Source organism: Danio rerio, chromosome 3 (genome assembly GCF_049306965.1).
Source record: "Danio rerio strain Tuebingen ecotype United States chromosome 3, GRCz12tu, whole genome shotgun sequence".
In the NCBI taxonomy this organism is placed as follows: Eukaryota; Metazoa; Chordata; class Actinopteri; order Cypriniformes; family Danionidae; genus Danio; species Danio rerio.
Genome location: NC_133178.1, coordinates 28,784,253 through 28,809,471, shown reverse-complemented (window position 1 = coordinate 28,809,471; position 25,219 = coordinate 28,784,253). Strand labels below are relative to the sequence as shown.

The window sequence follows — 25,219 nt, the reverse complement described above, 5'->3', positions numbered from 1 at the left end:
AATATCCTGCTGCCGGTTTCAGTATGGCAACTTGGTTTGAATCTGGTTGAGCCACACATGGTGTGGTGGACTGCGGTCGCCGCAGGCATTAGGTGGGCACTTATGTCATCTTAAGGGCTTTATGTTTTACTCCTTGACTTTATCTGCTCTTCACTTTCAAGTAGTGTCTTTGAGAAGATAAGCATAGACTGTGTTTTTCTTTGAGGCTGGCTTCACATTCCCTTAAAGGGATAGTTCCCTAAAAAATGTAAGTTCTGTCACCATTAGCTCATCTTCATATTGTACCACACCTGCTTGACATGCTCTTTTCTGAAAAATACATTTTGTTCATACACTCTCCATATAAGTCACAAGACATATTGTTGTCAGTGTAGATTTATACTCCATCAATTTTTCAATGTTTGTTTCTTTTAAATGATTTTGCAGTTCAGTCTGTTTGTGTGGTGCTGAATAAATCATATAAAAGTGTCCAGTGGATTTTAACAGGTCAAAAATTCATAAAGCATGAAACCACACTCCAAGATGTTTTTCCCATGTTGGTCTAGTTATTTTTCAAAATAATTTAAAAGGGATTAAAAGAACACAGAACATAAAGTTCTTCCCAAAAAAATTTAATAAGACTAGAATTTGTCAGTTTTGCAACACCTATATGGGCTTGCATTTCTTTCTTTATTACAGAATGTTTTCTCGAAAGACTTGCCTTCCAAAACTATTAACTTTTCACTGAACCTTTGAAAATTGACTCTTTCAAAAATTTCACAACAACAACTGTTTTTGGTCAGATTGTTGTGGTCATTTAAAGGCCATATAATAATTATTGAGCAATCACAAGAAAGCTCTGAAAAAAATAAAAATTATGACCTGTGCAAATACAGAATAACCTCCATTCTCACCCTAATATTTTATACCATTGAGCATATATCTCACAATTTTGCTACTTGATTTATTTGTTTATTTACGTAATCCACCGGTCCTACTGCACCCAACCCAATCTGAGCTGGGATCGAACCTGCGATTTATTTTGTTTTGCATGGGAGTCCTAACCAAGAGCCTAAAGACCATAGCCTCTAGCGTCTGTCGCTAGAGCCCCTTTTGAGGTCAGAGGATTGAGGTTTTACCTGCATAGGACTTTACAAGCTGGCTTCCGTTACACTCACCCCGCTAAACTTCACCATCCCGGACGAGCCCCCGCATGTAAACCACCGGTCCTACTGCACCCAACCCAGTCTGAGCTGTGATCGAATGAGCGATTCTTTGTATGGCAGTCGGTTGCTCTTACAAGGAGGCTAAAGACTATGGCCTCTGTCACTAGAGCAACTTTTGAGGTCAGAGGAGTGAGGATTACCAGTGTAGGACTTCACTAGCTGGCTTCCGTTAGACTCACCCCCCTAAACCTCACTCCCATCTTGGACAAAGCCCCACGAGTAACCTACCAGTCCTACTGCACCCAACTCCGGTCTGGGCCGGAATTGCCAATTCCTTGCATGGGATTTGGTTGCTCTCACAAGGAGGCTTAAGACCATGGCCTCTAGCGTCTGAGCACGTTTCGAGGTCAGAGGAGTAAGGATCACCTGCATAGCATTTAGCCATTGCATTTATTTATTTATTTTACACAATTACAATACTTCCTTTTCTTTCTTGTACTTGTGAGTGTATAAATCATAATTATGACTTTTTTCCTCTAGAAATTTAACTTTACATTTGATGATTTGCAATTCTTTCTTTACTTCTTGGAATTATGAATCCATATCTTACAATTCAGACTTAATTTTTCATAGTTTATACTTTGTCTCCTTTATTTTCTTTTTTGCGTTTATAAGTTTGTATTTCAAAGTTCTGACTTTTGAATTGGATGCAATTCTAAGAAAATATCAGAAATTCAATATGTTCCCTTGAAATAGATTGAAAAAGGATTGTGAGAACTCCATTGAAAATACTTTTTCTTTAGATTTTTATTCATTGAATTAATTTTTAGCTGAAACAATCTTCCAATCTTTAAGTCCATATATAATAACCCAGCTTAGTCTGCAACAAATTTAAATGCCCCCGGCAGCTATTTAAAGGTGCAGCTCTACTTAAATGTCAAAAAGATGTTTTAGTATCCGGGCGGTATCCCAATCATAAATGTTTTGCTATTTGAAACAAACACATTTTGCATTTTTCCTGTAATCTTATAAAGTAAAACATTAGCTTGTTTAAAAATGTTAACATAAAATGTGATTAAATACATGACTAGTGCTTGAGCACAGCTTGGGGTTTATCGGAAGCTGTGACTGCCTGGATGATTTTTGTCAAAAGGCGGAGGTGGTGCAAAATTTGATGGAGGTGGCCACCTCATAAATCTCTTTGCAGGAAAAACCCTGGTAACATTCATTATTTGAAATTAGGAATATGGTCTGTTTGATTCCCTACATTGAAAAAAAAATCCTGGTTGCCTTATGAAACCTTAACCTTATGAGTCCATTGAACTTATGCTATCTTAAACTGACTTAAAACAGCTTGTGTAACTTATTGAATTAAGTTAGAATATGATCAACTTAGTTTAATAAGTTACAATGAACTAAAAGCATATGCTGTCAGGACTAATTGATCATATATTTTTTTACAGTGTAGATAGTGTAAACTGATAAAGTGCATAGCTTAAATGCAAAGGCTTTGGATTAGAGTGAACAAAGTGTATCATAAGCATAAACTTGTTGCTTATGCCATTATTTTTGAGCTGTCATAATGTGAAGTGTTAAGCTATCCTACACTAGACAGTTTTCAGACTAAACATCAATTGGGAAAAATAATTCCCAGCCTGAAATTCAGCTTTGTATTTTATACTTTTCTTATGTATTGGCAACACATGAGTGCTTCTCTCCAATCATGTTTTTGATTAATCCGATTATCTCATTTACTCTTGTATTTCAGGGTTTTGTCAGTGATCTCAAGAAAGCTGTCAGAAAGTGAAAATCAGGCCAAAAGCTGTGTAGTAAAAACTTGGCATTGGCTGAAAGTCCTTATTGAGTGCATTACTACGCTCGATCATTAATATTGGAGTAGACTATTTGTGACTGCATCAATGTGTGCGGTCATTGAGGTTTGCATAAAAGAGGCGATTGAATGGCATGTGCTATTTGGTACGCAGATGATAGCTATTTAGACAGAATAGTGCTGACAAGTTTTACAAGACCAAGCTAATTATACTTTGTCTGTTTCATAAATGAAATTGGCCTGTGCCACCAAGCTACATTTGTTTTCCCAATAAAATCATTGATGAAAAACATGACAGCACGTCGAAAGGGAATGAAGAGGAACTATGTTTTGATGCATTTTCCCACAATTAAGCAGCATCTGGATATGGGGAGAAGAAAGTGATTTCTTAAATGTCAAACCATGGATAAGGAATGGTTGTGTGGCAGTGTTTTTTATTTTTATTTTTTTTACCAAGCCTCATTTTAGCTCACTCCTGTGGTCACAAAATCTGTTCCATATTATTGTGTGTCAGTTTAATTATTGTGGAAAAATGGGACAAAAAGCTTTACATGGTTACAAAGCGTTCCAATTGAAAAGCTGTTGGCCAGTTTAGTACTTGCATGAATTTAGTGGGATTAAATGGTGATAATAGTTTTCTCCAAGGTTTCTTTGATGGACAACAATTGGCTCATGTTGCACAGGAAGTATAACACATGCTTTATCTCATTGTACCTGTGCAGAGTCTTAGTGGCATTCACACAGTTGTCTTTTCGCTGTACCATTTATAACAGCTCCTGGGACTCCTTTAGAAGTTGTATCATATACTGCAACTTTTTAAGTTACTTGACTCCCTTTTCTCGGGATGAACCGTAATTCACTGGGGAAATACAATTGTTGCAGGCTCCTTAGTGACAAATGCTTCTTCAGATCTTCAAGAAAGGAATTCCTGTATAAATGGTTGCCAGTGTCCTCAGAAAATGACCTTTTTTGTTACAATGACACCAAATTAGGATATAGATGATTACAAAAACTTGGTTTTGAATTATAACCTTTGGGAACAAATTGCTATGAAAAATATGACACCGACTGGCATTTCAGTGAATGTGTGTATGCCTTTAAGCATTTAAAATGGGACTGGTGCGGTAGACATGAGTCCCCCTCCTCCCTGATGTATGCTGAAGGAGAAATGTAACACATTGTAAATTTTGCTCACTATACAACACCCTGTTGGGTACTGTTTCAGCGGCGGACTTTATGTTTGAACCACTGTGGCAATTAGCAGGAGATAGACTTACAGTCCATCCGCTGCACAAAAGACAGTGGGAGAGAGAGGAGTGGACAGAGAGGCCGCCCCAGTTCTGCAGCTCTCCTCTGCCCCTCCATCTGTCAGTCCTGTGGGACAGGGTGTGTGATAGCAACTGGAATGCTTGGATGTACGGTTGTATTGTGTGTGTGTGGACAGAGATTGCTCTCTCATAATGTTACATATTGTTTTGGGGTCATTACATTACTGTGTAAAAAAAATTCTCCTCAAAAAATCATCTTTATGTCATTGAAAAAACCTGAATGCTTTTTTTTTTTTTGCAGGACACAGACAAAAACATAAAGTATCTTCTTTTTCATTTGTTTTGAATGGGTTATAGACCCATTTTGCTCACTCTAAAAAAAAATTGTACATACTGTAATTTTTATGGTTTATTTTCGGTAGCTGGGGTGCAGAAACAAAAAGTAAAATAACGGCTGTTAAATTACAGAAGTTTACCCTAAAATAACAGACATTAAATTACAAAAATTTCCATAAATTTAAATTTCTGGTAAATTTCAGTATTTCAATCTCTGTTATTTTACAGTAAATTTCTGTAATTTAATGGTTGTTATTTTAGGTTTTTTTTCTGGCAACCCAGCTGCCAGAAATAAACCATAAAATTACGGATTTTTTTTACAGTATAGATCAATAAAATTTTATTAGAATACATATTAAGTGCATGTAAAATGTTTAAGCCGGCAGCTAATTCTCTGCAACTCTCACGGTTGCCCACTGAAGCTAAGCATCTCTGTGTGTGTCCTAACACCCCAGTATATTGATGGGGACTCTAGACTGCTCAGTGAGCGCTGTCTTTCGGATGAGACGTTAAACCGAGGTCCTGACTCTCTGTGGTCATTAAATATCCGAGGATGTTCTTCGAAAAAGAGTATGGTTTTAACCCCGGTATCCTGGCCAGATCTGCCCAGTGGCCTCTGTCTATCATAGCCTCCTAACTATCTCCATATCATAATTGGCTTCATCATACTGTTTTCTCTCCACCAATCAGCTAGAGTGTGGTGTGCGGTCTGGTGTATTTTTGCTGACGTCGTTTCATCCAGGTGGATGCTGCATGCTGGTGGTGGATGAGGAGATTCCCCCCAAAAATGTGTAAAGTGCTTTGAGTGTACTGAATAGTGCTTTATAAATGTAAGGAATTATTATTAATTATTATTTAGAATGACTTATGAAATTAATTTGTCAAATATTTCTGAAATAATGCTCCATAATCATACAGCAAAACATATATTTAAGTAAAAAATTAAACACCTTATTTTTCTTACCCACAATTATTACAATATATTAAAGAATATGTGATTTTACAAAATTTTTATTTACGTTTGAACTGGCAGCTGTGGCCTAATGGTTAGAAAGCTGTGATCTGAAGGTCACAGATTTGTGAGCAGGGATTGTAGGTGGAAAAATTAATAACCAGCACTCTCAGGCCAAAGTGAGATTCCTGAGAAAAGCACTGATCTCCAAAATAGGTCAAATGGGGGTTTGAAGGATGGTGACAAAGTTTACCATTTTAAAATTATATTTAATTGTTTTGTGGTTGGACTTTGATCATTGAGTGCTTTAATATATTATAAAACGATTCTTTTAAATATGCCCTACATTAGAACTGCACAATATTAGAGATGCAATATTTTTTATTTTGTTTGTGTGTGTGTGTGTGTATATATATATATATATATATATATATATAAAGTCACAATTATTAGAGCCCCCTTAAGCAGGTCGCACACCAGAAGCGCCGCTCGGCGCCGCGACACGGCGCGTACATGACAGTTTAAAGTATCACACATCAGACGCGCACATTCGAATGATATTTAACATGAAACTAATCAGATGGCGCTCTATGGCGCGGCTGAAAAATGAACTGCGTCCTGAGCCGTTGCCAGGCGCCGCCGACAGCCGCCGACTTGCAGCGCCGGTGTGTGTATCCTGATAGAAACCTATGTTTAAAATTCTAAAATACATGGCGCTGCGTGGCAAGGACAGAGCAAGGACATTTTCAGTTTAACAGAGCAAGGACATTTTCACAGTATGTCTGATAATAATTTTCTTCTGAAGAAAGGTTTATTTGTTTTATTTTGGCTAGAATAAAAGTAGTAAAATGTTTTTAAACCATTTTAAGGTCAATATTATTAGCCCCTTTATATGTTTTTTTTTCGATAGTCTACAGAACAAACCATCGTTATACAATAATTTGTCTAATTACCCTAACCTGCCCAGTTAACTTAATTAACCTAGTTAAGCCTTTAAATGTCACTTTAAGCTGTATAGAAGTGTCTTGAAAAATATCTAGTAAAATATTATTTACTGTCATCATAGCAAAGATCAAATTAATCAGTCATTACAAATGAGTTATTAAAAACTATTATGTTTAGAAATGTGTTGAAAAAAAAATCTTCTCTCCGTTAAACAGAAATCGGGAAAAAATAACCAGGGGGCTAATAATTCTGATGGCTTTCACGCAACCTGCTCCTTGTCCTCACTGTGCTAGGTATGTATGTATGTATGTATGTATGTGTGTGTGTGTGTGTGTGTGTGTGTGTGTGTGTGTGTGTGTGTGTGTGTGTGTATATGTATATATATATATATAATAATTGATATAGTTAGATTGATAGAGATGATTCTGCAGGGGGAGTGCATCTCGATAAAATATAACAAACAATATATAAAATTTTTGGGGTCGCCCAATACATTTTCGTTGTTTTTTGTGCTATTATGAATTTTTGTAGTTGTGAGTATTTTTATGCATAACAATCTTTAAATTCAATCGAGAAAAAGATACAATTGAAATAAAGGGCTCTTTTTTTAATGATCTAGGCACATAGTCTAAAGCGCATGCTGCAAAAGCATTAAGGATGTGTACGAATCTTCTTTTGCTATTTTAAGGACAGAAAAATATGCTCTCCACCGTACATGGTCTAACAGGGTTGTGCTTTTCTTTAAATGAGTTCACTTTACTTTTACTCTTTACTTTACTCCTTTACTGGATAAGGAAATGGTGTTGCACGCACTTCACTGAAGACATTCATTAGCCTATATATTTAATCTAGTTTGTTAAGCACAAAGATTTGTTTCAAAACTATTTCTAAATTCACTTCATGCTCCTAAGATGTAGTGTAATGCACTACATCCTGTATGTGTTAAGCAATGTGAACGCATTAAAGGCACATAACTAACACGCTTTGCGCTGGACTTTAGACCTGCTTTCAGCTGGTCAATTGGTCGATTTTAGTTCTTCAAAATAGCAACGTGCCAACAATGCACCTTAACAAACCTCCTTTCTAGACCGGCACACCCATGAGTCCACAAAGCGCCACAAATGGATTTACTACTTAAATAGCATGGTGCAAAACGTGAAAATTAGGGTTGCGTTGGTCTAAAAACAGCAACAACTAACATCAAACACATCTTGTGTCTTAGGAAAAAGGTGTATGATTGGGCCTAACATATTTTATTGTTTCCCAGTTTTAACAGTATTCAAGTACAGTAACTGAATGACAAAAATATTTCAATAAAATTAATGGTCACATTAAAAAATTAAGGTCACAAATGGTACAATGTCATATACCTGAATGCTTTTAAAATCATTATATAATCACAGGCATTAAAATGCATGCAAATAATAAATTATAATACAAATTCAAGATTGCATAAATTCTATTGCGAATGATCACATTGTGATAGCGATGCTGAAACCATATACTGTGCAGCCCTACCCTACATGGTTTTTGGTAAATAAACAATTGCTACACAATGAAATGGAAGGGGTCTTTCACCCTAGAAAAATCTAGAACAAAAGAAACATTTTCATTTTAGGTGAGGTATCCCCTTGTAAAGCCAGGTGTTTAATAGAGGTCAGGAAACATTATCACCTTAGTATTATTACATTATCTTACACTTTGGACACACAAAAGCAGCTGGCACTATAATGGGTCATTTACCATCTTCAGTATACCTCTTCCTTGCTGAAACAGATCCAATAATGCTAAAAATTCACGTGATTAAAAGGGCAAAAGTCACTTGGGCAAGTTGGGCTACTGTTACAGACTTTAACTTTATAAAATTAGTATCTGAATAAATAATTGTTGTCTTGTACTCGGTATGCTACTAGATTCCATGCTGATAATGTCATGTGGATGAGGCCTACGGCAATGTTTGTTTTGATACAGTTTCTCACTCAGGTATTCTATTCTTTCCACATCAGATAGATTGAGGTGAGCGATTGGAGCCTAAAAGAGCTGGTTTGCTACTGATTAAAGCCTTGATGAAAGAGCCAGTTGTCAACGGGTAATGATTTAGCAGAGCACTGAGAGTTCTCAGCAATGAATCTGGACATGTTTAAACCATTTCTGTCTGTCTGTCCATCCGGCCGCACATCCGTTCGTTGCTCTGTCTGTCAGCCTGTTTCTATCTGTCTGTTTGCGGCTGATTAAAGCCTTTGAGGTTGATTAAGTTGTTAGCGGGTAATGATTTAGCAAAGCACTTGGAGTTCTATGCAGTCAATCTGGACGTGTTAAAACCACTACATCCAGGAGCTCTAATGAGTCTGTGTGTTATCATGCCGTTGTTGTGAATGGGAGTGATACATCAATCACGAAAAGTTTTATGAGGTTCTCAGCAGCCAAGGCAGCTATAAATGTGAAGATTTCAGGTGACTGGAGATGACAGTTACTTACTCAATCTTTCTATGTCATATGACTAATTTGTGAGGCATTTGGTTTGATTTAAGATATGCAAATACCTGACATAAGCTCCGCCTCCCACAGCATCATATTGATATAGGGAAGCAGAACCACATCGCCATCCAGTGGGTAGAAGCGGGACATGTTGAGATCAAACATGTCCTATACCTAAAATTATTAGGAGTAGAGATCTCTGTATCTATCCGTCCATCTGTCCATCAGCTATCTGTCTGTCTGTTTTTTTTTACTTTCAATCTATCAGTATGTTTGTTTGTTATTCTGTTATTCTGTCTAACTATTTGTCTGTCTGCCTTTCTGTCTGTGTCTTTCATTTTATCTGTCTGTCTATCTCCATCAGATATCTATCTGCCTGTCTGTTATCTATCTATCTATCTATCTATCTATCTATCTATCTATCTATCTATCTATCTATCTATCTATCTATCTATCTATCTATCTATCTATCTATCTATCTATCTATCTATCTATCTATCTATCTATCTATCTATCTATCTATCTATCTTTCTTTCTCTGTCTGCCTGCCTGCCTGCCTGCCTGCCTGTTTGTCTGTCTGTCTGTCTGTCGCTGTCGATCAGCTATCTGTTTGTTTTTTGTCTTTCAATCTATCCTTATGTCTGCTTGTTATTCTGCTATTCTTTCTAACTACCTATATGTTTATCTCTCTGTCTGTCTTTCATTCTACCTGTCTGTCCATCCGTCCGTCTGTCCCTTTGTCTCTCTCTCTCTCTCTCTCTCTCTCTCTCACTCTCTCTCTCTCTCTCTCTCTCTCTCTCTCTGTCTCGCTCTCTCTCCCTCTCTCTCTCTCTCTCTCTCTCTCTCTCTCTCTATATATATATATATATATATATATATATATTATATATTAGGGATGTGCGGAGCAGCCGGTATTTGTATTTGTATTTGTTGAGGGGGGGGGAAGTATTTGTATTTGTATTTGTATTCGAGTAAAATTCAAAATGGCGCAAAAAATATATTTTTTCTATTACACTTCTAATTTACGTTATAGTGAAAGTATTGTTTAATTATACCCATTATATAAATTATAGACATGCAATATTGGTTGTTGTTTTTGAACATGTGAAAAGAAATGTCATTGAAAAGAAAATAACATAGAAACCATTATCTCATCCATGGTTAAACCAACAACTAATAAAATACCATTGTGAATATTATGAATTCCACCACCACCATTCTTGTTGAAGGACACTGAATAGACAGAACAAAAACAAATAACATTTAAAAAAACTGTACTTCTTCTGAAAGAACTTCTTTCCAATGCACAGAATTCCAAAAACTAAAATTAGCTAAATAAATTTAAATAAAACCCTGCCTGGGGGATCTGGCAGAACAAAAGTATTCTATATAATACTAAAAGATACAGCCCTGCTATTGTCATCTGCCTGCCACAAAACAGACACAAAGTTTGTTTGTTTTTTTTGTTTTTTTATGTTTGAAACTAACTTGCTGGGGCAGAATGTGGCTGTGTTGATGGTTTGGTGCTTGTGGAGGATTTAGCAGAACATAGCTGTGCTGATTGAGGGGATTGATGCTTGTGGGGGTTCACAGACAGTATCAGGAGAGGATGTTTTTAGTGCATGTGACAATACATTACATAGAAGGTTGCACGGTGACACAGTGAGTAGCACTGTCGCCTCACAGCAAGAAGGTTGCTGGTTCGAGCCTCGACTGGGTTCTCCCCATGTTGGCGTGGGTTTCCTCCGGGTGCTCCGGTTTCCCCCACAGTCTAAACACATGCAATACAGCTGAATTGGGTAAGCTAAATTGTCCCTATTGTATGTGTGTGAAAGAGAGTGTATGGATGTTTCCCAGTGCTGGGTAGCAGCTGGAAGGGCAGCCACTGCGTAAAACATATGCTGGATAAATTGGTGGTTCATTGCACCGTGGCAACCCCAGATTGATAAAGGGACTAAGCCGAAAAGAAAATGAATGATTATGCATAGAAGATGTTGACAGATGTTTAATATCTCTGCCTCTGCTGATTTCACTTTTGCACACATTATACAGTATCACTTTGTTTTACACCACCACTTTTGTTCAGCACCACTGACTGTAAAATGCTTCCACAAAGAACATGAAGTTTTTTTTTTTTTACTGGTGGAGGACCAAGAAATGGCTCAGCAGCAGTCTCACTCTTTTTCTGGGTGCCCAAATGTATTTGAGGAGTTTCAAGTTAATAAAAAGTGACGGGAAGCTATGCTAAGGTTAACTAGCCTATAGCATATATCTTGCTGTCTGCAAAAGACAGTTATTTAGACGTACCATATAACTCCCATAAGTGGATACTATTCGACACAACTGCACAAGCATCGTTTTAACCTTTATAAACGAACGTTAACGTTACTCTGTCAACAGTCTATTGTCTAAATTACCGCGCTAACAGAGCTAACGTTGCGTAAACAGAGAGCACCCGATTGCAAACTTCCAAAATGCAGCGTAATGGAAAATCCCGAACAAACTCCGCTACAAGTTTATAAACTGCATCTGGAACCCAATTAAGGTACAAAAATCTATTTAACAAAAATAGTGATGCAGAGAAGTATTTTTTTCGCTCAGCCGAGCCTTCTCTGTCTGCTGCTGTGGAGAAGCTTACGCCAGAGATCTTTTACCTCTGCCCCGCCCTCCGACTGAGAGTCTCTCTCTCTCTCTCTCTCTCTCTCTCTCTCTCTCTCTCTCTCTCTCTCTCGCTCTCTCTCTCACTCACGCACTGTGGTCTCAGGAGGAAACGCAGCTTTTTGATATAATGCTTTTCTTGCTCCCGAATACAAATAATTTTTAAAGTATTTGTTCGAAATAAGTATTCGTAAAAACACGCTATTCGTGGCTTTCCGAATACCGTATTCGGGTTCGGCTCCACCCTTAATATATATATATATATATATATATATATATATATATATATATATATATATATATATATATATATATATATAACAGCACTGGTGGGAGCCATGAGTTGGCTCGTGGCCGAGTGCCTTAGTGTCCCACCAGTGTCCCAACAGTGCCGATATACAGCCTTATCGCACTTCTACGAGTGTGATATTGCGTTTATACAACAGTTCGACTGCATAATCATGTGTATAAAAATGAAAATTAAGACTCAAAAACTCCTCTGTAGTGGAGCTACTTTTTTCACCACTCATTCACATCTGCAGTTCACCTTCAGAACAGCAGAAACCATTGATACTAGTATTTGAATGATTCCCTGGCGTAATGTCTAAAGTCATGACAAAACAGGTGATTTTGCTCACATTTTAAGATTATAAGGCTGAACAGCATGAAACGCCATCAGTCTACAGAGATTACCCAGTATTCCTTTGCTGCAATCAGAATATCACAATAATTAACTCAGAAAAAGCCAAAGCAATACATATAGCACTATAAATGCCATATACAGCACTACAAAATACAAAAGAGTGAGAGATCGACTCAAAATGTCACTTATTTTATTTATGATGATTTGTTCCACTGTAGTTTTATGCTGTTTACACCAGGCGCGGAAAGCTCTGATAAATCGCAATATTTGCACGTAAATAGACGCGTGAAAATTTTAAGTGTACTCACTTCATTTGCGCGTCAAATCTGATTTGTTCGCGTTTCAAATTACCTTCACAACAGACACGGATTCGCGTGATGGGCAGGGCTTCTGTCTGCCTGGTGACTCTAACTTCTTTGCTAAATGACTAACATGGAATTTATTGAGAGAATATCTGTGTTTATGTGCTTTATGAAGGCTGAAAAACAGCGTCGATTAATTTGGAGCCGTGTCTGAGTCCGCTAGATCCCTTCAGAGGTGCACCCAGTTCTGTGAGCTCATTAACTCCTCTAGAAACTTAACCTGGAAGATGGAAGCTTTTAGTGGTGCTTCTGATTGAGCCAAGCCCAGTTTGATGAACTGTTGTCGGTGTCGGCAGGATGATTTTCCCCCAGGACACCAACAACAGGCATCACGTCAAAACCACACCCCCACAAGAACAAGCTCCTAATTGGTTAACGCGGCGCGAATGTCCTCTGAATCAGATTTTCGAACTCAAATGATTCACATGAAACTCAAAAGTGAAACACTTTCACATCTGGTGTGAACGCAGCCTTAAACTTGCATTGAGAAAACGCAGAGTTTTTCTCCCACTGATAACTTATTGTGCAGTCTCTGTCGCCATCTGGTGGCGGAACGTCAAACGTTGCTTTCTTTGGTGGTCTGCTCAGACAGGCTGATGGTGGCCAATGCACTAAATCTCAGAAATTTTAAAAATTTAAAATAGGCACTATCCTTATAAATAAACTGCATAGTTGCAATCTGAACAACTACATTCTAGACTAAAAAGCCTCAAAAGTACATTATGTTGTTCAACAATAGTAATATTTGTCAAAATGTAGTGTTCTCTGCTTGTCTCTGTGTGTGGAGGAGTGCTCCACAAGATTGAAGTGGCTGGTCGAGTGCTGTTAATTGCAGAATATCACACGGCTATCAGCCAATCAGATTGAAGAACCAGACAGAACTGTTGTATAAATTTATATAATTATATTCTGTCTATCAATCTTTCATTATCTATCTATCTCTCTGTCTGATGTAGCCCTGCATAAATGAATTAGTCTGATTACAGGCATGTATCATTGGTGAAAGTAGACACAGCTGACAAAGTAACAGGATACCAGAGGATTATTAGAGTAGATTTGATTGAGAGAGTGTGAATATGTCAGAGAGAAAATGAGAAAAAGAGGGAGAGGGAGAGAGGAACTGTGTGAACAAGCCAGGCAGGGAATCAGAGCGTTTTTATTAATCTGAGAATCGTCTCAGATGACGCAAAGACTGTGACTTCGCCTTGTTTCTTTCTCTCTTGCGCTCTTGGTCTCGTTCTCTCTCTCCCCCCTCTCTCTCTATCTCAATCACGCTCCATCTCTCTTTCTCACTCCCTGTCCATTCTTTCCACATGTCTCTTTCCTAATGCCTCAATCTTGTTGGATGGGAGACGGCTCTAAAGCACAGGTAAGACTTCACATCACTGCTCTTTCTGGGTAAATCTGTCCTTTATCTTATTAATATACAATAGAACAAGATCAAATGTTGATACGCACTGCATTTTTTCAATTAGGCGTGCTATTATGAACAGCTCAAACACTTGCAAGTGCACATAAAGTTCTGTTCATGCATTTTTGACTATCACTGGTCATCCATCATCGGTGTATGCATGGTCTCTCTCTTTGCTTTAAAATTCCTTTTAGTCATTGTTGTTAATTTACATGCCATAGTCGTTCACCTAAAAGCACATATCAGTTAACAAAAAGCCCTGGTCTGACATTCTTTGGGTGCTGTGGTAGTGTGAAGTGTCAGAGAGATGATGGATGATTTTAAGAGTGAGATTATGAATGAGGAACGCTTCATTAGAGGCACTTCTCAAACAGGAGTCAATCAGGCATGGATAGATGGCTAGATTGGGTCATATATCGGAGAGAGACGATTTGTCGCTACAAGTGTAGACCTGGGTGGCTTCAGAAATGAAATAACGAAAGCTTTGATTCTGCAGACAAGCTTAAGGACAGATTGACAGGGATTTGGGAAGGTAAAATGAGGGTTCCTGTGGGGCTCAGTTAGGTGAAAAACTTGTAGAAGAGAAACAGAAAGACAGAGAGAGGGGGAATTGGGGGTTTATAAATAGCAGAGCTTATAGCGTGGTGAGGCGAGCAGATGTGATAGACAGTTTGTGCTTAAGGAGTTCAAACAACAGATTAATACACTCAGATTATAGTCAGAGGGGGTAAGGGGGAGAGTGTGTGCAAGTCGGTGTGTGTGCGGATGTTAAGCAAAATGACCCCATACAAGTCTGCACATGCAGAGAAATAAGCCCCCAGATGGACTTACGCACATCTACCTGCATGTTCAGATGTGCTTGATCACCTTTTTACATTTAACTTCGTGAAAACATTGTTATTTCATTGTTAAATTGGTTTTCTAAGCATTTTGATTGCATACACTAATGTTCTGCTAAATGTTGAGATGGAGGGCTCGAAAGAAAGTTCAAGTCAACGTTTTTGTGTAATTTTGCACTCTTTTTTGTAATAAATTAAATATAAATATATAATTTGAATGTAAAAATCCTCATTCAGTAATGAGGACTTAAAATAACTAAACTTACTTAAAATAATAATAAAAAAGCATGTTAGTAATTATTTTACAGAACATATATTTTTATTGATTATTATTGCATTAAAAAATCTAACCAAATTCTATAAAGCGTATGTTTAAAAATGTTTAGAATAAAAAGAAAAAATAATCTTCAAAATATATGTAATATATAATTTAATGTATCATTTTAAAATAGCATTTTATTTCCATGTAGCTTATCAACTGTATTGATACCTGTGTATTGTTTTATGTTTTTTTTTTTTTTTGCATCTTGTATCACATGGTATTTATAACACAGGTCATGGGTTTGACTTAGTGTATTAAAGTATGAAGAATTTATTTGGAATGCATTGGGATGCTTTGGAGAGAAATAAGTAAATACATATATTGCATATAGTTAAGAGCAAGTTTGAAATATTGATTAACAAAACTATTTATTGGAGTCTGGAAGGAGGGGGAAATATGATTGTGAACTATTTAATCTATTTAGTACAGCGCTTGGCATATAGTACACCCCTTACAAATCTCATTCATTCATTTTCTTTTCGGCTTAGTTCCTTTATTAATCTGGGGTCGCCCCAGTGGAATGAACCGCTAACTTATCCAGTCTATGTTTTACTCAAGGGGATGGCCTTCCAGCCGCAACCCATCACTGGGAAACATTCATACACTCTCTTTCTCACACACATACACTTCGGACAATTTAGCTTACCCAATTTACCTAGCACATGTCTTTGGACTTGCCCCTCACAAATCTCTCATTTCAATAAATATTTTCTATAGGATGCTTTAGAATATTATATTTGTGCATATACATTAGTCAGTCAAGCCAAATCTGAAGCTTATCTAACAAAATAACTTCCAATAATGATTAAAAAATTTGTAGTCAAAATGTATATGTTAGGAAAAAACTTTAAATAACATTTTAAAATATAGAAAAAATCAAGAGAAACAAAAAATATATACAATTTTGTTGAGATGCTGTAGTTTGTAATTTTGTTGCAATTTTTTGCATGAATTTAAATGTATTATCTTTTCACTTCTAACAATGTTCTGTGGCTAAAATATTATTTTAATAAATATATCTGTTTAATAGAATTGTTTTGTTCAAATGCAACAAAATGTATTACCCATATTAATTGACAAATGGGTAAAAATATTCATTTTCAAAATGGGGTGTACTCAATTATGCTGAGCTGTTAATAAATTAATAAAACTATTTTATCGTAGGAATTGAACTGTAATTCCTTTCTTAAGCAAGGCTTTAAAAAGGTCATTTAAAGCAATATGCTGTAAAAAAAAAAAAAGTTCTGTAAAATAAATGCTACGTGACTTTAAGGAGTTTGTCGTTATCTGGCATTTTTCTCACAGCTGTCATTTTGAGAGGAAAATGTACGGCATGCTTCGGTCCAAAACATTCAACAAAACAGCTGACCTGTCGGTCTATTAGGGCTTAATGGCAGCAGGTGAACTTTTTGTTTCTGCATTTTGCCAGTTCGAAATGGTTTAGATTCCTATAGAATGCATGACACTGTTGATCAAACATATGCCTGGAAGATTTGGTTAAAATGTCTTAAATGTAGATCTGAATTGTATATGCTATGTTAATGAAGCTGATAATGTGTAGTTCATGTGTGAGGTTTCAAAACATCTGCTGCGTCCAGTCTGTCGCTGTGATGCTTCCATTTTCTCACTGAGGCAGGGAGTTATGGGATTATAATTCTATCCCCTTGCAAAGCCCACACCAAACAATCAACCTCAGAAAATAATCCTCTCTCTCACACACACACACACTGGCCACACATTTAGACATCTGAACACACACCTTTGTTGTAATCAGTTCATTGATTTTTGGTGGTTAAGATACAACATGAGTCTCTCAGCCTTTCCAAAAAGCCTTTGCTGAAAACCTTTTTGTGAAGGTATACACTAAAAATGCTGGGTCATTTCAATGCAAATTAAAAAGTAACCCTAAATTTGACTTATCCATATTTTACCCAAATTTCTCTCGGTGGTCAGTAGAGTATAATATGCTGCAATTTAATAAAAAATTTGCAATTGCAAAAAATGTCAGCAAATTAGGACAAGATCTTTATCTGTTTGACAGCACATGTGCTTCAGATCCTTACAACGCAAACACATTTTTAAAAAAGGCGCTGTATTTTCACACAACGTAAACAAATTAATAAAAGACACAGCATTTTCTCACAACACAAACAAATAAAACAAGCTGCATTTTCTCACAACGCAAACAAATTAATAAAACGTGCTGCACTTTTTACAACGCAAACAAATTAATAAAACGCGCTGCATTTTTTAACAACACAAACAAATTAATAAAACGCACAGCATTTTCTCACAACACAAACAAATAAAACAAGCTGCATTTTCTCACAACGCAAACAAATTAATAAAACACGCTGCATTTTCTCACAACGCAAACAAATTAATAAAACGCGCTGCATTTTCTCACAACACAAATTGATAAAACGTGCTGCATTTTCTCACAACATAAACAAATTAATAAAACGCGCTGCATTTTCTCACAACACAAATTAATAAAACGCGCTGCATTTTCTCACAACATAAACAAATTAATAAAACGCGCTGGATTTTCTCACAACACAAACAAGACAAGCTGCATTTTCTCACAACGCAAACAAATTAATAAAACGCGCTGCATTTTCTCACAGCATAAACAAATTAATAAAACGCGCTGCATTTTCTCACAACATAAACAAATTAATAAAACGTGCTGCATTTTCTCATAACACAAACAAATAAGACAAGCTGCATTTTCTCACAACGCAAACAAATTAATAAAACGCGCTGCATTTTCTCAAAACACAATTTAATAAAACGCGCTGCATTTTCTCACAACATAAACAAATTAATAAAACAGTGCATTTTCTCACAACACAAATTAATAAAACAAAATGCATTTTCTCACAACGCAAACAAATTAATGAAACGCGCTGCATTTTCTCACAACATAAACAAATTAATAAAACAGTGCATTTTCTCACAACACAAATTAATAAAACACAATGCATTTTCTCACAACACAAATTAATAAAACACACTGCATTTTCTCACAATACAAACAAATTAATAAAACGCGCTGCATTTTCTCAAAACACTAACAAATTAATAAAACCCATTGTGTTCCACTGTATTGTTTTTTGCAAGTGTTGTGCGTTGTCCAGGTTGTGTGAAAATGCAACGCGTTTTTATGTGTATGTGTTGTGAGGATTTGCAGCACGTGTGCTATCAAATGAATGAAAATCTTGACTTAATTTGCTGGTGTTTTTTGTAACTGCACATTTTCTTAAATTGCAGCACACTAGGCTCCTGGCCACTTACAAATGAGGTTAAAACAACCCAAAAGCATTTTTTTTACATATATTTATCAAGAAAACAATCAATGAAATGTATTAAACATATAAAATACAAAAGTCATTATATTATGTCAAGCTTACAAATTAATGTATACTGAAACAAGCATACATCACATAAACACTAAGTTCAACAGTTACTGCTTCAGTTTAAGTCACTATTATTACAAAGTTATTACCAATGTGACAGAAATGCGGTTATTCAGTATGTTTATTACGTAACAGTTTTCTTTGACACACCGTCATTGTGGCTTCTTCATATAATGGCAGCCAAACCACAAGAAACACATTCTTACATTACTTGTTGAAAGCCTAGTTGGTTAGCAGGCATTCGGGTCCGGTTTGTTTTGATTGTTTTAACGGTGGTTTTAGGCACTTGTCATCTTGCCGTCTTAAACCAGGCTTGGTTTACCAGATTTAGCTCAATCTTACTAATCTCTTTTTAACTTTTTAATGCTTATTGTGATTCTTGGCTAGCTTTCTAAAGGGATTTTCCCAGGCTTTCCTGACTGCACTAGAATCATTATCTGACTAGAAGAGTAAAAGTGGTAATCTTCAAAACGATGATTAACACCCTCAGAGTATTTCCTTTGCAACACTGTGTGATCTAAAAGGCAGGTGACCAAAATCTTTGGTTTATTATTTTTGGGTTAACCATAGTTTTGCTTCTGGCTAATCATTACATCTAATTCCTGAGCATCCGGCTTTGTCTTAAAGAGCTTGCCACTGTAAAATCAAACCTGTTCTGTTTGATATGGCTATAGTCCAGCAACTTTTCTTGGCTAAGCTTCAGACATTTTGGTTGCTTGTTTGAGTATGATCTCAGGTAATGTTCATCAAGTGTCAGTAGTAAAGGTAATAAATAGAGTCTAATGCTGTGGAGTACATAGTCCTCACAATAGGATGTGGAAGCAAACAGCAAGTTACACATTAAGTTTAGTTTTAAGTTGCAATGCATTCTGCCTAAAGCTTTTTAAAGTAAAACAAAGATTGTGTATCCCCAAAACTTATATTGAAATTTGAGCACTACAAATAAATCCAGACCTCTAAAAATCCATCAACTGATCATCACAGATGTTTGTTTGCTTATAACGTGCATTATGTTTCTTTTATTTGTACACAACTCTTTTAAATATTTACTTGCATCTAAAAATTCTTACTTCTGCCCTATATATTAGTCAAAATATCAAGTAGCAGATGCCACGTATACATTTAAAAACATTAGGTAAAGTACCTAGATGGACTTCTATTACCAGAAAGTTACTCAAGTATACATCTGATAGACTCTTTGCTATCACTTTACTGTCACACTTTCATGATGTAATACCGCTTTCACTAAAGGGTTAAAGTCTGCTTGGGGTTTTTGTCCTTTGCTCAACATGTCTTTGTTCAACATTTTGCACCATCCTTTTGCTGCTTTTAGAAGGAGATAATAAGAAACGCAGATAAATAGCTAATGTTATACGATACAATGTGGTGAGTTCATCTGAAAAACTGATGTCAGAAAAACTAAATCATTCTGTTGCATTTCATCTTGTGCCCTGCGAGCACGATGCCAAATGCATAATTTGAATAAGAATATATATAATATTGCAATGTCACAAATATTGCAGACAAATAATGAAAAATAAAAACTAATCAGAAATGTTTTTTAATGCTTTTTTTTTTAGCTTTGGCCTTCATCATTAAAAGTCTAGCATGAGTTCTAATCTCTAATATGAAATGGCGCGTATGGATAAAGCGCATCATCTTAGACATGCAGTCCAATCAATTGATGAGTTTAAGTTGTGTTAGAAATACAGTATATGGGATGCAGAAAAAACATTCTGAACCCTTCTTCCAAACTTTTATCTTGTCCTGAATTGCTGTGTCATACTGTTAGGCTATTATAAAGGTTAACATTGTACAGTTTTTGATCAGATCTCTGTGGCTTGACACTGTATATCCAGCTTCAGTTTCCTTCCACTAGAAGCTTTCTGTTTTATTTATCGGCCTTTAGAAAAACAACAGTTTTATTTTGCAACTGTAAGACTTTGGTTTCTGAGTGAAGCCAATTAATGAAATTTGTTTACATATTGCTAAGTTGCATCTAGAAAGTATGATTCTTACTTTCCCCCCAGGGTCGTTTAAATTAAATTTGCTATTTGCTCTATGCTATGTGCACCATATTGGTGTTTCCTAACATCTAATTTTTTATGAGGTGGGTCGTTAACCCAACGCTCAACCCTCAACCTGGAGGACCAGGACAAACACACATACAGTACAATATGGACTAAACTTAATTTACTCTCTTCACCTATAGCACATGTCCTTAGACTTGTGGGGGAAACCAGGGCACTCAAACCACCAACCTTTTTGCTGTGAGGCGACAGCGCTACCCACTGTGCCATCACAGAAAGTATAATAGTGTTGTAGAATTAAGTGAAGTTTCACAAACTAATTTCGAGAGTAGCATGTGATATGATTGCTCGCAGCTGGTCTCTTATCTATAATCAATAATAAGCCAATCGGATCATTCCAAACTCAATAAATATAGCCCAACTAGCATTACTGCCTTATCTTCGTTTTTTGAAGAATCTCCCCAACCACCCCATCTCCACCTTTCCTCCTTTATCAGGGTGAGCTCTTGAAAACTACCTGATCTCGTACCCCCTTACATGCTCACTGACCAGGCAGGAGCCATGGGCTCATTGTCTCTGAGCTCTGAGCTCCCGGTTCTTTTCCGGGACATCATGCTAAACCTGCTATTATTATCAAGCAACATTTAAGTGGGAACTCTTGAGTTTATAACAATCCTTCGCAAAATTTACTCTTCTTTTAATGTATATGTCTTTACTAAACCAGCAATGGCTTTCCCACTGTTAATTATTACATACAGAATAACAAATTGAGCAAATAAAATTGCTGCCATGATTGGTTAGGTCATCAGTCAGTCAAAGGACTGATTCAGTTCACAGTTCCTTCATAAATATTCTATTTAAATAAAAAAATAAAAACATGCCGATGACACATTATTTATTCATAACTTTTCAGAAGAAGGTTTAAAATGTTGTTTTAATTTATTTATAGAATAAATTGGGGACTTGAATACGCCTTATGTCATAATTATGATTAGCCTCGTACTGTAATACTGGGTTCACACCAATTGCAAATGTAAGTATTCGCACAAATAGAAAGCGAATGCAAATGTGCTCGAATTACCAACCTGATTTTACCAAGTAGAACATGTGTCTGGATAACCATCTATGCTGATCCTGGAACAACATTCCAATCATCCAATCAGAATTAAGGGATGCATTTATCGTTTATGTTAAGTTTAGGCTTACGGTTAGGTTTATGCACTTATACATGATTGTTATCCATTTTCATGTTATTATTCGCCTCTGATTTTATGAATAAATTACAATTATGCTTGGGTTTAGGGTTTTGGGTTTTCCAACAAAAATGATGTTCTAGGATCAACATAGACATCGTACTTGGCAAAATCATGACATGCATGTGTGAATACATGCAATTTTCCACCAAATTATGCAGAATGCACAATGTATTTGACAAATACATTCAGAATTCATCTCAGTCACGTTTTCCATGGATGATTGAAAAATGTAACTTTTGATGTGAAAAACATCCCGCACGTAATCTAGAGCAAATAACTTGCACACATCATAAGTCAGATACCTTAAAATCAAGTTGATTCTGAAAATGACAGCTCTTCCTAAAATGAAAATCTTTTCCTTCTTTACTCCCTAATGTGCTTCCGATCCTATGTGACTTTCATTCCTTGTTGGAACACAAAGGAAGATATTTTGGCAGAGTACAGCTACAGTAAACTACCCTTTGATGCCATCTGCCTGACAGCCAAAGCTGTTATATTTAGTTAGCCATTCCTGTTCTTATTCATAAATCTGGATTGCTGGAGAAGAAAAACCATGACATGTTTGGTCTGGGCAAGGATGCTTTATGGCAGCAGACGATTTTAGACACTTACTGTACACCATGGCTAGAAACTGCTCATTTCATTGTAAAATAGAATAGCTGCTTCTTGTTAGTGCATTGTTGCATACATAAAAATGCTTATTATGTATTATCCATGAATTCCTTTTTTTTTTTACCTTTTTTTTTTGTTGAGCTAACCATTGACTGTCGTTGCACCATTTTGAAGTTTGTTCCCTCTGTGTTTAATTAGCATTTTGGCCTGACTTGAAATCTGTGACCTCTTAGCAGTATGAAAATTATTTACTTTGTTTACAACCTGTTACCTCCTCTCTGAAAAACAAAACAGAACTTCAAAAAAAGAGAAAGAGATTAGCAGAATGCTGTAGCGCTTCATTTTTATACAGTAGGTGCAGTTCTGGCATGTTGTTGCCTGTGTTTGAATGTGAAAACCTTCAAGAAAACAGGTTTAAGTTCACGACTTGAGGGGAAATTGTGAGGCATTGTAAAAAGGGATGCAGAATCATGGGTCTTAAGCCTTTCTACCTCTCTCTTTCTCTCTCTCTCTCTCTCTCTCTCTCTCTCTTCCCATGAGGTTTCACAGAGGATTATGTATGTGCAATTGAAACTTGGCAAATGACTTCCCTCCCCCTCCAAAAAAAAAAAAAAAAACATTTCAGCCACGCTGCCAATCCGTCTTTATGTCTGAGCAGCAACTGTTGTTTTAGTTTAAATCTGAGATGAACAGCAAACAGATGAACAGGACAGGGAACATCCAGAGAAAGAAAAAGAAATGGAGGTCAAAGAGTCAGAACCACACCGCACCGAAAAACGGTAAGAACACAATGGGTAAAAAGGCCACAACGGCAAACTTGGGTGAGTATTTTTCTCATCAAGCTATTTTAGGACTAAAAAACTGTTCACGGTGATGCAACTCCCCATTATTTGTTCACAAATATAAATGTCACTCTGTCTTTTGGCTGTCTTCCGAACACGTGTGTTTATTCTATACGTCTCATTACTCAGGCCTCAGTTTCCCTTAGTTCAATCAGTGTCCGGCTTCATGCAGATGTTTATAATGGGCCGAGGCTGACGAAATGTTTATCGGACCCACTTGGCAGTCATTTGCTTTTGTAAAAGAACTGGAGATGTGTATTATTCCCATATGGAGGTTTGACAGTGCATATACGAAGAGAGAGATGTGTCTCTGTGTGCGTGCAAGAAAACGATTGAGAAGTAGCAGTTTAGAAGATTAAAAGATTTGAAGCGGGTTATAATGTTTTCCTGTGAGGCTTTGTGGTTTTCGTTGCTTTGTGATCGGTGATTTCAGTGAGTTCCAAACCAAAGCAGGCCTCAATTTCAGCATCATTTGATTCCTCTTCATGAAAGAGATGGAGGCTTAAGAGGAATAACAGCTGTAAGATGCATGTGATGTGAGGAGGTGAATTAGTAAATCTCATGCTTGACTGTTTGCCATGATCATACGAACCACAGAACTGCCAAATGTTTGATGCGGAAAAGAAAATTCGACAGTGCAGATGTGTTCTTATGAACTTTCTAATAAACTGTTGATTTATTCGTAAACGTTGGATGTTCTCTACAAAGACTTTGTTGTAATTAGTCATGAATAAACTATTTACAGATTAGGTAGATAGTCAAACGAGGCAGTGCGATATATTGACCTCTATGTGAAATGAGCATAGACGGCGACAGATGAAAATAATAATGACCAATTATGGTAATGTGGTGTGTTATGTGTCGGCATGCTCACGTAAACACAGCAGAGGGCCGTTCAAGGATTTAAGATGCAATTTGATCAACTTATATCGTCACACTCCAGCTGTAATATTGGCTGGTGTTGCTGAGGTAAAGCATTTGTGACTAATCTGTTACTCTCAATTCGTCAGTCTCTGTGGTCTTTGTGTTTTTCTATTACTAATACAGCTTTTATACACAAGCTGAGTTTGTTGTCATTCTGGCAAATTGTTTTGCGTAGCCACTGCTCATTAGCGTGATAGAAAGAGAGCTCTGGGTATTGTGAAAGATATTTTTCAAGGTAGTTTGTCATTGCACATGGATTTGTGCTGTTTGAGTGTGGCCAAGGAAGTTTGTAGACTCATTAGCGTTAGCAAACTTAGTTAGCATTCCAATTAATTTCAGTGGGTATTACTCCGCTTTCATCTGTGACTGGCTGAAAGCAGTGTGTTTTTCTGTGGGCAGTTAGAGCTTTTAAGTGAAGGCTAACTAATAATATTGTAATTTGACCACTTCTTTTCATTCATTCAGTTTCCTTCGGCTTAGTCCCTTTATTCAACAGAACAGACCATGAAATAAACCACCAACTTATCCAACATATGTTATCGAGCAAATGCACTTCCTGCTGCAACCCAGAAACTATCTATACACACATTCACTCTCATACACTACGGCCAATTCAGTTCACCAATAGCACAGTCTTTGGACTGTGGGGGGAAACCGAAGCACCTCCACACAGAAATGTCAACTGTTCCAGCTGGGACTTGAACCAGAGACCTTCTTGCAGTGAGGTGACAGTGCTAACCACTGAGCCATTGTTGCCCCCAACACTGTTGTCAGTACTAAATCATTTTTTGCAGTTTTCTGTTGTTGTAACGCATCTGCTTCAATGTTTTGAGGTGTGGTGTGTTCATAAAGCCTCTTCTCCACAAGTGTGCAAGTTACTATTGCCTTTCTGTCAGCTCAAATCAATTTGGTCATTTTCATCTGATCTCTGGCAACACAGGACTAA

The 25,219-nt window shown here is 36.7% G+C and overlaps 1 protein-coding gene across 8 annotated transcripts in view; it reads left to right on the top strand.

Moving 5' to 3' along the window:
* slc1a9 (solute carrier family 1 member 9) overlaps nt 1–25,219 on the top strand; it is a 115,510-nt gene that overhangs the window by 22,634 nt on the left and 67,657 nt on the right. For 4 of the 8 annotated variants that reach the window (XR_012396752.1, XR_012396749.1, XR_012396753.1 and 1 more), the window contains exon 1: nt 23,184–23,286. The exons of 3 other annotated variants lie outside the window; for them this stretch is intronic. Coding sequence is in view for 1 of the 5 variants with exons in the window: in XM_073935246.1 (XP_073791347.1) it covers nt 23,193–23,286 (94 nt within the window). In the remaining 4 variants the exon portion in view is untranslated. Of the gene's footprint in view, nt 1–13,909; nt 13,988–23,183; nt 23,287–25,219 lie in introns of those variants that run through there. One more of the 8 variants, XM_073935262.1, reaches the window with a different exon arrangement.